General features: G+C 38.7%; 2 protein-coding genes across 6 annotated transcripts in view; one reads left to right on the top strand and one right to left on the bottom strand.

Moving 5' to 3' along the window:
- REV1 (REV1 DNA directed polymerase) overlaps window positions 1-7,554 on the top strand; it is an 82,764-nt gene extending 75,210 nt beyond the window's left edge. For all 5 annotated transcript variants that reach the window (XM_076001032.1, XM_076001031.1, XM_076001033.1 and 2 more), the window contains 9 exons: window positions 701-803; window positions 2,184-2,349; window positions 2,938-3,140; window positions 4,345-4,578; window positions 5,058-5,178; window positions 5,911-6,131; window positions 6,232-6,388; window positions 6,697-6,799; window positions 7,147-7,554. In XM_076001032.1, coding sequence (XP_075857147.1) covers window positions 701-803; window positions 2,184-2,349; window positions 2,938-3,140; window positions 4,345-4,578; window positions 5,058-5,178; window positions 5,911-6,131; window positions 6,232-6,388; window positions 6,697-6,799; window positions 7,147-7,258 — 1,420 coding nt within the window. In that variant the 3' untranslated portion in view covers window positions 7,259-7,554. The remainder of the gene's footprint in view (window positions 1-700; window positions 804-2,183; window positions 2,350-2,937; window positions 3,141-4,344; window positions 4,579-5,057; window positions 5,179-5,910; window positions 6,132-6,231; window positions 6,389-6,696; window positions 6,800-7,146) is intronic.
- Window positions 7,555-7,748: 194 nt separating this feature from the next.
- The window catches only part of EIF5B (eukaryotic translation initiation factor 5B), a 73,271-nt gene continuing 66,187 nt past the window's right edge, over window positions 7,749-14,832 (bottom strand). The window contains exons 19-24 of the mRNA XM_012787027.3: window positions 14,125-14,256; window positions 13,940-14,016; window positions 13,660-13,824; window positions 11,968-12,106; window positions 9,541-9,702; window positions 7,749-9,167 (exon numbers count right to left, since the gene is read on the bottom strand). Coding sequence (XP_012642481.1) covers window positions 9,060-9,167; window positions 9,541-9,702; window positions 11,968-12,106; window positions 13,660-13,824; window positions 13,940-14,016; window positions 14,125-14,256 — 783 coding nt within the window. The 3' untranslated portion in view covers window positions 7,749-9,059. The remainder of the gene's footprint in view (window positions 9,168-9,540; window positions 9,703-11,967; window positions 12,107-13,659; window positions 13,825-13,939; window positions 14,017-14,124; window positions 14,257-14,832) is intronic.

The raw sequence follows: 14,832 nt of genomic DNA, 5'->3' as shown, positions 1-14,832 counted from the left end.
ATCTAATAAAATGCTGGCAGATCCTCTGGTCCTCCTTCAAGAGTTCTTAAAGATCTAAGAATGATATATTTTAGTCTTTCTGGGTTTTAGACAAGCTACCACTATATTTCCTCTGTTATCGCTGTGCACACATTTCTTGATCCATTGATGGAACCTCTTAGAAAAAGTGGAATTATAATGAGCATATTTAAATATTTAAATTATTCAGGGGCTTTAGTTTAAACACAGTGAAAGGAGAGTCAAGAAGCAAAATACAGATAATTCAGCTTTCTCTTCTGAATATTAACTATAGCTTAACATAAAGTAATCTTGGTACTTTAAACTTCTCTTGGAATCTAAGACATTGTACTTACATTCATGCTTCAAGTGTAAAATATTTATATATTTGTATATGCATTAACTAAAATTTGTCTTTTGTTAAATTTCTCAACTTATTTTTAGTTGACCGGGTGTCCATTAGAGTTTTCACCCTAAACTCCCAATGTTCTATATAATTTTTCTTTTCCCTCCTTGCAGCCAATGTAATTAATTTGGTATTCCTGGCCTCCTTGAAGGGGGGAGACTAATTTTTACAATTTTTTTTTGTAATTATTTGCAACTTTTCTATAACCCTTTAAACAATCCTTACTACTGAGGTACTAGTGAATACATATGGAATGTAGCTTTTGTTTTTTTAAAAAAGTAATTCTGCCACTTACAGGACTGTAACTCTTGACCAGGCAACAGATAGTGCAAAAATAATTGGAAAGGCTACACTAAACATGTTTCATACAATGAAACTAAATATATCGGATATGAGGGGGGTAAGTATGTAATATTTTAAAGTTCTGACTTTCTGTAATATTTCTTTCATTTGAGACTTGATCTGAAAATGATCATGGGTGGGCTATGGAGGGTTTATATGTAGGTCTTTAGCTCCTTTGATGTAATCAAAGAAAAACAGAAAAACTCTTGACTTGCTCATCTAATCTGGTCCCCTTGAATCAGAATTATTATGAAGCTTTTTTTTGCCTAGAATAGTATTTTTTAATAGTACCTTTCTTTTAATCAGGGGCTAATTTTACATGTATTATCTTGTTCTTTCTCATTTCCCTAGAAGTAGATGTGACTATGATGAGTGTGAATCTGTAAATTTTGTAGCTTTAAGGTCCTTTTAACCAGAAACTTATTCTGATGTCTACAGAATGAAGTGGTGTTTTGTTGGTTTTTTGTTTGTTTGTTTTTGGCCTTGAGGTGTGCCATGGTTCTAGCACAGTATGGTGATCTAGAAGAGAGAGAAACCACAGGCACATGAAAATGCCTTTGGAACAGATAGGCAGGAGGGCATCAAAATGTCAACGCCTTAGATTTCTTAAAGAGTAACCTTTATAGGTTTAGTTCTGTGTGCACACATATGAGTAAAAGGTAGTTTTTGGCTTGCTGTGGGTTTTAAGAATCAGTAGCCAGCCATAATTGAAATACCTCCCTGAAATACTGTTAAAATAGAATTTTATACCCACTGCTCATCCTTCTCCCCAGTATTTTTTGAGAAGTACTTCATTTTAAAAAGAAAAAATAAGTACCAAGTAGACTGACCCCTATTTAAAAATTTATTTTTTTAATCCTAGTTTAACACATTGACTGCCACACTAGAAAAAAATTTTTTTCCTTGGGGTCATCGTGTTTTATTATGAAAATAGAACAAAAACTTCAAAAACAAATCAATCCTTTCTAATTTAATGAAAAATTTGTTATTTGTTGTTTTTGTGTGTGAGTTATAGGCAACTTGAAAAACAGTTCTCGTGGCTCCCAAGGTGAAGAGGTGTGTGAGTTACATATGCTTCATGAGGCCACAGGCTCAAAACTGGTGTGAGTTAAATACAACTCACACGGCAGTTAGTGTGTTAAAACTTTAGGTGCCTAGAACATTAGCGGAATACTGTTTGGATTTTCTGATTTAAAAGACATGTAGTATATTTAGGTAGAATTGGATACTCTTCAAGATAGAGATGAAAAACTGTTTACTAGCTAATTTATTTATTAGTTTTTATAATAAATCATACAGAAGGATGTTTGAATACTTTCATTTACTCTTTTATTCTAGAAAGAGGATCATATAAAAAGGATTAGTTTAGAATTTTGCTTAGTTGAATTCATGTTTTCACTTTAGTTTTCCTAGAAACATATCTTTATTCTGGTTCTAGGTTGGGATTCACGTGAATCAGTTAGTTCCAGCTAATCCAAACCCTTCCACATGTCCCAGTCGCCCATCAGTTCAGTCAAGCCACTTGCCTGCTGGGTCCCACTCGGTCTGTGATCTCTTCCAAGTTCAGAAAGCCAAGAAATCCACAGAAGAGGAGCACAAGGAAGGTTGGTGGTTGTCAGTGTTCTTCCTGTGTTGGTGCTGTTTATTATGTCCTTTGGCAGGCAATTTATTTTTTTATTTTTTTCTTGGTAACCCACTTTTTTTTTTTCTGGCATATTATGGGGGTACAGATTTTAAGGTTTCAATAAATGCCCTTTCCCCCACAAGTCTGAGTTTCCAGCATGACCATCCCCCAGATGGTGCACATCTCACTCATTATGTGTATATATACCCGCTCCCCTCCCCCCTGCCCAATACCCTATTACTGTAGTACCTATGTGTCCACTTAGGTGCTACTCAGTTAATACCAGTTTGCTGGTGAATATATGTGGTGCTTGTTTTTCCATTCTTGGGATACTTCACTTAGTAGTATGGGTTCCAGCTCTAACCAGGAAAAGCAGGCAATTTATTTTAAAATCGATATGGCATTATGTGATTTTTTTTAAGAAACAGATTTACATTCTCAATTATGATAAAGCAATAACAAAGTTGTTCTGTTTGCAATGAACAGAGGGAAGTGAGTTAGGGATTAAAGTTTTTTTTTTCCCCTAGATGATCTGGAGAGGCTATTTTATGTATTTTTTGTCCTGTAGTACTTCTGGCTGCTATGGATCTGGAAATATCATCTGCCTCTAGAACTTGCACTTTTCTGCCAACTTTTCCTACACATCTGCCAGCTGGCATTAGTCCTGATACTAGCAAAGCTGAGACTTCAAGGAAATGGAATGGTCTGCATTCTCCTGTCAATGTGCAGTCAAGACTTAACCTGAGCATAGAGGTCCCATCACCTTCCCAGGTATATTTTTATAGTCTTATATTTAAGTGCAAAAGTGGTTTTCAGATGAAAATGACATTTTTGTAATTTGGTTATATTTCATCAGTATAACGAAGAAAGAGAAAGGACTGTTTGTTAGGGTGGATCATGATGTTGAATTCTAAATTAGCAATAGTTGGGTTAAATGAAAGGGTGTTTTTGCATATATTTGCAACTCTTGTAAATTGTAAAGCATAGCCAAAAGACAGTTCTTTTATGAACTGCCACTGTCTGTGACAATAGTGATCATGTGAACTTACTCTATTCAGCACAGCAGCTTTGGTGATTAGTTGTGAAGGGTTTTGCAGCATTTGCAAACTGTTCTCTGCAAAGCAAGTATGATTTTCATAAGCTTTTAATTCCATTTGTGTGGACTGCATTGGCACCCCTTTGCTCCTTGGAAATAGGTAGTACTTTAAGCTTTGTTGGGAAAGTTTATTTGTCCCTGTGGAAGGAGGCTGAAAGAGATGTAAATACTGGCCATATAGGGAAAGGGGCAATTCTGTTATGCTTGCATTGGATGTCAATTGTTGGTGACAGCCTAAAATAGGAGCTCCTGGAAAGAAAAGATTGGACTACCTAGTTTATGGGACTGCATGTTTCCAAAAGGCTGGATATGCATGGACAGGCAGAGGGGGAGGCCCTGGCCAAAGGAGCAAGGGGTTCTGGTCTGCAGTTTGGAGAAAAGTTAGCTTCTAGAAACTTTCTTCCAGCTTACCGCTCTCATACTAGGAAAATTATTTGTATTGTGGAGCAGTCTCACAGCTGTAAGGTAGACTTCTAACTAAGATTGTCCCACAGTTTTAACATATGTCTTAGGCATTGGCTCCTGCTTAGGGTTAGAGTCTAAATTTGAACTTGACCAAGGCTTTCTTTCTGTCGGCTTCTATCATAGGTAAATTCTGTGAGTATATTCGGACTTACCTAGTATGTGGTATTGGCTGGTAGTGTACACACATCATCTCCAGAGTCCACACATTACTTCAGGCTTCAATGGCGAAAGGCCAAAACATTCCAGAAATGTGCAGATGGGGATGGCGGGGGTGGCTTTTCTAGACTAGTAGTGTGTACCTTATATTCATTATCCAAAATGTTCAAATTGAAATTAAAGTGGTACATTAACTCCCCAAACACCTCATCTCTGAGCATGTTCTAACTTCAAAGTTGTATGTTTGGTATTTTATAGCTGGATCAGTCTGTTTTGGAGGCACTTCCACCTGATCTGCGGGAACAAGTAGAGCAAGTCTGTGCCATTCAGCAAGGAGAGTCACATGGTGACAGAAAGAAAGAACCAGTAAATGGCTCTAATACAGGAATTTTGCCACAACCAGTTGGGACAGTTTTGCTGCAAATACCAGAACCTCAAGAATCTAATAGTGACACAGGAATAAATGTAATAGCCCTTCCAGCATTTTCACAGGTATATTCTCACCCATCCTACTCCGGTTCAGATCCTGTCTCACTTCCCTTTCTCCTCTGCACCCTCCTAGTAGCTTACACCATGGCTAGTGGGTAGAATGGGGTGGGTTGGCTCTGTTCCACCTCCTGCATTCTGCTCCTGCTTCTTTGGCCAGAACAGACCACTGAGCCACACATGAATATAAAATAGTGGAAATGAACAGCATCACCCGAGTTTCTGTTTTCTTGTTTTGCTTCCCATTTCCTAAAGCATCTTGCCCTGCCCTGGTTCTGCTATAGTGGTAGTTTTATTTAAAGTCAAGTAGCACTCTAAATTTGCTTCGTTATTCTCACAAAAACATTTTGAAGTTAAGGACCTGTGTTAAGAATGCATACAGATCAGAAAAATATGATTTGAAAACAATCTGTTTTGCGAAAAGTACAAACCAGCACCATCTAGAATTAATTCAGGTTTGACTGTGACCTTCTCTTTTTTACTAGGTGGACCCGGAGGTGTTTGCTGCCCTTCCTGCTGAGCTTCAAAAGGAGCTAAAAGCAGCATATGATCAAAGACAAAGGCAAGGAGAGAACAGCACTCACCAGCAGTCAGCCAGTACATCTGGTAAGCCTTGAAGTGACATGTAACAAAAATGAAGATAAGAGTAATGAAATCTGTGTTGTATATAATTGTAATATATAATGGCCAAAGTCCAAGCTGTTACTCACATTTAAGAGCTCTTTACACTAATGGAATAATTCTAAGATGAACAAGTATACAATATGGGTAAATGGAGTCATAATCCGAATTGGGTTTGTATCTGTACTTTCTAGACTTAAACACACCATTCTTTGCTTTTTAAAAAAGTCTGAATAAGATAGTACCAGAAATTGAATTTTAAAGTCAGCTGATTAAAGGAAAAAAACATTACCAGAAATTTTTTAAATACTTTTCAAACCTGTTGTCCTTTGAGACTGATAAATCAGAGGTTGCAAGTTCAAAACAAAATCTGAAAGTTCCTGGACATACATCCCAATACCATACCCACATCTACTGTAAAAATAACATTTCTTGAGCTTACAGTTTAGCTGGCACTATGCTACTTCACCTGTTGAGTTTTCATTTAATCCCTTCTGACTAGCATGTTATAGATAAGCAACATGGCAAAGATCAGATTAATTAAGTGGCAGAGCAGACACAGAATTGTAGGGCCTACAATTTTAGCACTGGCCACTCACTGCCTCCTACTCTCCAAGGGAGGTGTGCTGTGGGGGTGAGGGGCTGTTGTATTTTGGAGGAGGAAAGAGAACTATCCAGACTCATTTTGTTGAGCACCTTATATCCTTCTTTTTTTAGTGCCAAAGAATTCTTTACTTCAGTTAAAGCCAGCAGCAGTGAAAGAAAAGAAGAGAAACAAGAAAAAAAAACCCATGAATACCTCCAAAAAGATACAGAGTCCTTTGAAAAACAAGCTGCTTAATAGTCCTGCAAAAACTCTGCCAGGGCCCTGTGGGAGTCCCCAGAAGTTAATTGATGGGTTTCTAAAACACGAAGGACCTGTTCCGGAGAACCCCCTGGTATTTTTTTTAATATATTTTAAATTTTTGACCTTTATCAGATCTTAATGTACTTGATGTTGTGTAAACATAGCACTTTTATCCTTTGTTTTCTTATCAGGAAGAACTCTCTGCTTCCACTTCAGGTGTGCCAGGCCCTTCTGGTTTGCAGCCTGACCTGGCTGGCTGTGTTAGACCCCCAGCACCCAATCTGGCTGGAGCAGTTGAATTCAATGATGTGAAGACCTTGCTCAAAGAATGGATAACTACGATTTCAGGTTGGCTTAGCCTGTGTCAGATGTCCCAAGACTGAGATGTAGTGGTCCTGTGGTTTTAAAAACATGAACAGACTAAGCTATGCAGATTAAACCCATTTCTCTAATAAGTTCAAACCAGCTACCACCAAACTTTTAAAATTCTGGGGCTTCCTTTGAAAAGTTCCTTATTGTAGCCCATTCCATTGACAGCTATAAGTCAGTGGTACAGCTGTAGAAAGAAATACAGTTTTCCTTTATCCCTGCAGATTTCTGCCTTTCTCCTTCAGAAAGATACTTTGGTCCTCATTTGAGGTTTTTCCCCTCCCTAGATCCAATGGAAGAAGACATTCTGCAAGTTGTGAAATACTGTACTGATCTAATAGAGGAAAAAGATTTGGAAAAACTAGATCTAGTTATAAAATACATGAAAAGGTAATCTATTCACTTTTATTGATGGGGGAAAAAATGGTATGTCACAATGGCTAATTTAGAGTGTGCTGAGAAGTTTAAAGTTTCTGGACAGCCTGTACTCTAAATTAGGGTTAATGAAAAAGTGATGCCCTTTATTTTGAATTCCAGAGAAAGAAATGCCATGTTGACTGGATAATAAGGAATAGCCAAATGAGACTGTTGCCCTCAAGGTTTATGTAACTTGTGATTAAAGCCATAGGAAATCTTTTCGGTGTTTTAGGATTTTTTGTTGTTGAGATCAATCTTTATATATAAAAAAGAATTAGTCTAAGGAGCTTTTCTAATGTTATTTCTTTTCCCACCTTCAGGTTGATGCAGCAGTCGGTGGAATCAGTTTGGAATATGGCATTTGACTTTATTCTTGACAATGTTCAGGTGGTTTTACAACAAACTTATGGAAGCACATTAAAAGTTACATAAATATTACCAGGGAGCCTGGTGCTCTCTGCTAGCTGTGCCATAAGTGCTTGTGAGGTATTTGCAAAGTGCATGATAGTAATGCTCTGAGTTTTTATAATTTTAAATTTCTTTTCAAGCAAGTGTTTTGTACATTTCTTTTCAGAAAGTGCCAAATTTGTCAGTATTGCATGTAAATAATTGTGTTAATTCTTTTACTGTAGCATAGATTCTATTTACAAAATGTTTGTTTATAAAGTTTTATGGATTTTTACAGTGAAGTGTTTACAGTTGTTTAATAAAGAACTGTATGTATATTTTGTACAGGCTCCTTTTGTGAATCCTTAAAAACTCTAGGAAGCAGCTACTGTTTTATTATATTAAAAGGCTGAATAACCTCCAGGCCAGACTGTTCACTGGCTCTGTGCTAAACTTTGAAATTCCTGAGGTCCCAGGAAAGAATAAAGCTTCTAAACCATCTAATCATTCATGTCTCCAAGCATGAACACAAGAGCATGTTAAGAAAAATCTTTACTTCTTCCATGTGGAGAAATTTACATATTTTAAATTAGAACACTCCCACACCCATTTGAAGATTAAGTTTTTCCTGGGAACACTATATCCCACAGATAATTGAGAGATGGTATTGTCTGCCTCTACTGGCCCTTGAGAAACTTTGATAAGAATGGTACAGATTTTCAAACATATATAAAATATTTTGTTATATGTTATGCCATAACACTTAAAAAATATAGTTTATAATTTTCTAATATTAGTGAATACTTGGAACTTTTTTTCTCACACACTCCACATTGACTTCAACACTGTGCTATACACAGGGAGTACGACCTAATATCTAGCAGGTTTCTAAAGGGCAGGGGAAAAGAGCTCACTTGGACCCACTCCCTACTTTCTTTGTGAAAACCATAAAACTAGCTACAATTAGATTACTACTACAAATAAATCATTATGGTGTCTCTGCAACAATTTAGAAAGAAGCAATAAGCCAAAATACCAGAAAATGTATGCATGATAGACTTTTCTATGACAAAACAGACCAAGATTAATGTATAAAAATCCCTACTGTAACCATATGCTGGTATACATGGTAGTGTGATAGTTGGGTAAGGTAATACTTGCTTGTCCTGAGGACTCAAGGGGGAGAAGCTACACTAACATGGAAGCCTAACAGAGCTTACGGGTTTTCTTTATTGGTAGTTTGGAACTGTGATGATTACAATGGACTCTCACGACTACACAAGCAGTAAAAAGCAGCCAGCTGTGCTTTACACCATGGTTTCACACAAAGCAGATAAATATCAGAATGCCTAATTTTCTATTTTAAAAAATTCCTAAGGGGCATATGGCAGAAGAGTGCTGGAAAAATCACTGTGGGAAGAATATGCATAAATAAAGTAGTATTTCTTACATCAAAAAAGTCCCAAGAATCACAAAATCTGCAGAAGCTTGGTTAATCAAATACTGCAGTACTGATTTAATCAGTATAAAATCGAAAGAGCTTTAGATCTGTAATAAAAATCCAAATTTGGGGAAGGGCAAACTTTAAAACAGCAGCCAAGTGGGAAAGGGGGGCAGGGTGAGTGAACAGGCACATTGGAACTGTGGGGACATGTAATTGACCACTGTCAAACCAGTGTAAGTTTCTTGGTTTCTCATGGAAAACATTTTATACACCTATTTTTTTCCTTCCATACTTAAGTCCATCAGTGTCCAGATACATCTGTTCCATTTTTTGTCTTGTTTTTTGTTGGGATATTACAACATAGTATTGTATTTATTCCAATTCCTGCTCCATTTGGAAAAATTAGATGATTTCGAATACTTTCTTTAGCTCCACAATAAGCTGCCAGTCACTCTTTTGCATTTCATCTCTGAACCAGTCTTTGAGTGCATCGATGGACTGCCGGCTGATCTGCAACGCCCGAGACACAAACAGGGTAAACAGAAGGGAATAAGTACCAAAGAAAGCTCCCACCCAACACCGCTCATTATAAAGCAAGTTTACAGAGAAGTAACAAAAGCAGAGCCTGCCTGCCTACGGGAAAAGAATCCCCAAACCACATCTGCTAAGCACGTCAGGCACAGGGGCTCCTGGCCTTCTCTGTTAGTGATGTTCTCTATTTGGGGCACCTTCCTCAACAGACAAAGCCCCACCACAGATGAAGCCCCAAGTCGTATCAGATTCTATAAGTTCAAATTTAAGCTCTCAGAGCTACTGAGTACAGATAACCAGAGAAGGGTGACTCTTGTTTCTTAAAATGTGCCAATTCTGCTGAAATACTTACCTTACTGACAAGAATGTCTGTAGCTTCAAAATGCCTTCCAAACATTTTGGGTGATTCACCAGGGATAGGTTCTATTTTGACACAAACTTCTTGTCCTTTTTTTGCAACATCCACTTGTTTATGGTTTATTTCGATACTTGTTACTATTCCAATGTCAACAAACTGTAAAATAAGAACAAAGTACAATGAATGCAGAGTAATTCATGCCTGTCACAGGCACCATGCATGTTTGAATAGGTTAAGTAAATAGAGCAAAAAAGCCCATTTAAAAAGCCTTGGCAATCATGTTCCTGCATTTATCACTTAACATCTCACAGTGTAACTTTCTCATTAGTAAACCATAGCAGGGCTGGCATCACCACATGCCCTATGCCCTTCACAAGATAGTTTTAAGAATGAAAGGAGATGATGTGCTTTCTGAAACTTTAAAAATGCCCTGTTGACCCAATGTTGATTTCTATTTCTGCTCTACCCTTTCACACAGCAGGTGCCCTGACAGGAGGGTTCAGCAGACACAAAGGCTCTGAGTCACGAATGAGCGTGAACCAGTCAGTAGGGACGAAGTCAGAGAGAGCCAGGGACACATCATGCAGTTTAAGAATGACAGGTTGTGAGCACATGAGTGACATGATCTGAGTTTGGCATAGAACCCTGCCTTGTAGAGAAAGATACAGGAGAGTAAGAGTGAAACCAGCCAGAGTTTTGTTTGGTTTGGAAGGCCAAAACCTCACAGAAAATAATTACTGTGAATAAATGTCCTAACTTGGTCCACTAAAATAGTTTAGGAAGCAATGACAATTTCTAAGTGCCGTTTCCCGTTAAAGGAATCATGTCTGGGGCAAGGAAAGTATTAGATGAGTCTAGCGCATCTCATTGCACCAGAAAAGAAAAAAATGCTCAGAGTGCTATGTGGCAAAGATACAAGACCAAGCTTGAAGAGGCTCCCACTGGCCAAACTGGATTAATTTGAGTATCAAAAGAATAATGGTAATACATTGTAATACATCAAAAAACACACAGAGTCTCCAGGATACTTAATAAAATAAAAATATCTGTGGGAATAAAGGTCTTTACAGAAATGGGGAATGGGGAGTTCATAATTTTGTAACCATTTATGTAACTGTTGATTTAGGCAAGGATTGCTGGTGGGTACTTAGCCATTGGGATAAAGGCTGTTGAGAAACAAGATTCATAGGAACTCCTAGTACTGCATAAGTTATTTAGTAATTACAAAGGGGGAAATATTTGTCTTTCTAATGGAGACAGAGGCTAGCACATTTCCCAGGGAATGACAGCATCACCAGCAGTGAGACTGCCTATGCAATGCAAGAGGCACACAGAGTACCTGTGCAGGTCCAGTAACTCTAACCTGCTGCTTTCTGGCTGGGAATCAACAGAGAAATCCAAATGGAAAAATAATTTGCAAAACAACTAGGCTGGACTCTTCAAAAATGATGGGGGAATTTTTTTGGCTAAGGCTCAAATACAAAACAGCTCCAGTGCAATGCAGCTTGAGGGACCCTTGGGCCAGATCAGTGGGCAGAGTTACCAAAGACATCTTTTGGGGCAAGTGGTGAAATGTGGATGAGGATTACAAATTGTATGTTATTACTGAAATAACTCGTTATTAATTCTCTCAAGTATGCAGATCTAGAAGAAAGGTATATAGGGTGTTCATTATACTATTTCTTAAACCTTTCCCTAAGCTTAAAACTTTTCAAAATAAAAAAAAAAACAAACCAATAGCACCTGATCTCAGTGCTTCACTTAACCACTTCAGTACGAGCATCGACTATAGTCGACAGCCAGACGAACGCGCACAGCGACTTTAGCCGACAGCCGTGTATGACTTTTCTAATGTTTCATTTATCAAAATAAAATTGTGAACATTTAAAAATAACATAATGAAAACATATGTATATGTTACCTATTCTGATTTACATTACAAGTAAAGCTGCCTGTAAAGTAAAACAGGCTTTCAGTGCTTTAAAGCTTTCCTCATCACACAGAGCAAAACGGATTCATCGTCAATGCACAGCACAGACTATCGTGCAGACTATGAGTGCCGGCTGCGGGCAAAGTTTCGCAGCCAGTGAGCGCCTTCCTGAAGTGGTTAATGAAGGTCATAAGGTACTCGGAATTATTGCTAGGAGTCACACTGATAACTATCAATCCTGAGGCACAGATTACAAGTGACAAGCTCTGCCTGCTGTAAAGTTTTGTTTCCACCATTCTGTTTTTCTACTGAGGTTAAGACCACTTAGAAATTTAAAAGGGTAGAGACCACAGTAAATGTACAACACAGCATTGTGAACTACAGGCACAAAGTTGTTTTGCTACCACTCTTGGTCCTTCCCCACCCACTTACTGCTCTAAGAAATGACCGAAATATGACCAAGTTGTCTTTGAAGTACAACTGGAACTTACATTTTTGCTTGGGACGCACATGGGTGTCCCCTGTTTCACCTGACCTGCTTCCACAGTGACCCCCATCACTATTGGATCTCGAGAATTGAAAATGTACTGAGGGAGGATTTTCATCTTGCAGGGAAATACTGCTATGTGCCTGAAGGGAAGAAAGAAAACAGGAATTTCTAAACTTACAAAATCATTTAAACATTGAAAAAAAATGCAGCTGAGCATGAGGCTTCTCCCATTAGATGAAAGCAGCTTTCCCCAGAAATTGCAGGAGAGGGGCAAGGCAGGGCACTGCAGCACAGGGCAACCCCACTCCTGTGGCACTTCCTTCATGTTCTCCTCCTCCTAGTGCTTCCCAAGTCTTCATGGTCTTCTCTCTTAAAGCCCTAGCCGGAAAAGCAGCTGAATCACAGGAGCCATGTTTTGCTCAAACGAAAATGCTGAGTCTGGCCCCTGAAGACATCAGACACTGCAGCCACACCCCATGGTAGTAGCTGTTAGAGGTCTTCACCTGGTACATGTATAGTCTGTATGAAGGAACATATAGGCATCAAACCACTTTAAGTGCTTTTAATAGTTTCTACCACTCTTCCTAATTAAATGTAATTCTTCTCACTTCAGGTTTTATGACCTAAAGTGAACATATCCTAGTCTAAATCCTAATATTTATCAGTCAGCTGTAGTTTAAACATGTTTCCCCCAAACTGAGCCATCACTCCCTGTGGTCACTGGTCTGAACCACCAAACTTCCTGCCTGAACAATGGCAGCCTCCCAATGGGTTCTTGTCACTAACCCCCTAACACAACCCATGGTCGTGTAACAGTTAACCAGCTGATTGTGACCATATAATCTTGGCAATGGCTTCTCGCACAACTCAGAGGAAAAGCTCAATCTTCCCATGGGTTACAGGATGGTACATCATACAAGTCCTGCAAACTTCTCTGACCTCATCTACTACCATCCCTCTGGTTTACCCTGCGCCTCAGTCAGTCAGGGTAGCTGTCTCTACCTTTCACCCAATCCAGCCTCACAATGCTGTTCTGCCAGGATGCTCCCCAATGTAACTGTTGGCTCCTTCAGATGGCTACTCCAATAATAGACCTGAAGAGATGAATGCCTTCCCCAATCACAGTAGCACTCACACCCCCTCCTCCTCATCTAGGCTCTTCCCTGCTTTATTTTGCTGTTTTGCACTGATCCTCACTTCTCACACAGGCGTCAGTTGTCTCTCAGTGACAGCCCCTGAACTCCTGGCCCGATTCCCTGCTGACCACTTGGTGCCTGCAGCACCGTGGACACATGGAAGGTTCACTAGAGGAATGGACTTACTCCCACAGAATCCCTTCCTTGTTTCCTAATTTTCCACACTGTAATTTTGTTACTTCCAATCCATGCAATGACAGATAAGCAACTCCAGCAAGATAAAGTCCCCCAAATTTAGCAACTACTAACTCATTAAAGAGACCCAAGTCTGCCAAATTGAAAATTAATAAACTGAAAGGCCACAGAGGACTTGTTCGCATACTGCTGGGATGTCCCAGTGTGTTGGGTTTCTGGCTTATAACACACCACTTCAGGATGCAGGTTCTTCTAGATGAATAAATGCTATACTTCTGTTGTCTACACCCCTTTCTGGGATGCAGTAATTCTCAATTAACTTCACTAACAAAGATCCGAAGTAAATAAAAACAGCAACTTACTTAAATTCTTCTTGTTTCTGTTTCTTATAGTCTTGTCTATATTTCGTGAAGGCATCAAATAAATGATAAATAATTTCTGCACTAAAAATTCTAACTCCTAAACTATCAGCCATTTCTTGTGCATCTCGCTCGATTCTCACATCAAAGGCCAAAATTACTGCATACCTGAAAGGTTAAAACACATCAAAGATTATTCAATGAAAACAGTACATCAAAGACGACAGTTTAAGAAGATAGTAAGTAACATGAAAGCCTTCATAGCAGAGGAGAAATTACTTACTGAGGATCATGTTCCAACATCACTGAAGCCTTCATAACATCTTTTTTATGCACTGGGCCAATGTTAATTCCAGCATACTGTAAAAAAGGCAGTTTCCAGGTTTATCTGCATCTATCAGGTAACAGTAATAGCACCATAAAACACAACCACCACTGACTTTTATAGAGCTGGTTACAATTACTTACGGGCACCTCTGATGTTTTCAGAAATTCAAGTAGAGCTTCCAAAGACCCCAGTGTAGATGCCTGGACGTAGACTCCTTTTTCTTCTAATTTGATAGCATTTAGTGTCTGCTTTAACTCATGGATCAATTCATCCTTGAAAAGAAATCATATTTGACAAAGTTATCAACACACCTCTATACTTAGCAGCCTAGAACTAAACTGTGTTTCACTCTTTGGTTAAGTACTTCTGAAAGTAAGACACTAAGGCTTGGAGAGAGCAAGACATAAAAGAACCTGTGTGGGAGTGGAGGAGATTTGGAGGTTAGGCCTCGCTATATCCCCCTTCATCTCTGTCTCAGGTTTTTTAAACTTTGAAATATGCTTAACCTCTGCTCCACAGAATAATCTTTTAAAATTTAAAAGTGCCACATAAATATAATGTGTTATGGTAGCACAAAAACCCTCCTTGGCTCTTTTAACTAGGAAATTATTTCATTATCTCACCAGTTATTTCCTCCATCACTGCTCCTCTGGAGATAGAGTAGAGATTTTGACCAGAAATAAGTAAAACAATCATGTCAATGCCACCGAGATAGCCGATTCCCTGATGACATGACTTGGTGCTGCCGAAGAATAATGGTGGCCCCAGCACACAAGAGCCATGTTTTGGGAAGTGTCGTATTTTCTCTTTGGCAAGTGAACACATAAAATATGGCTCAAAGTCTGCGT

The sequence above is a fragment of the Microcebus murinus genome, chromosome 3, assembly GCF_040939455.1.
Source record: "Microcebus murinus isolate Inina chromosome 3, M.murinus_Inina_mat1.0, whole genome shotgun sequence".
NCBI classification, from domain to species: domain Eukaryota; kingdom Metazoa; phylum Chordata; class Mammalia; order Primates; family Cheirogaleidae; genus Microcebus; species Microcebus murinus.
This window is presented reverse-complemented; position numbering and strand designations above follow the sequence as displayed.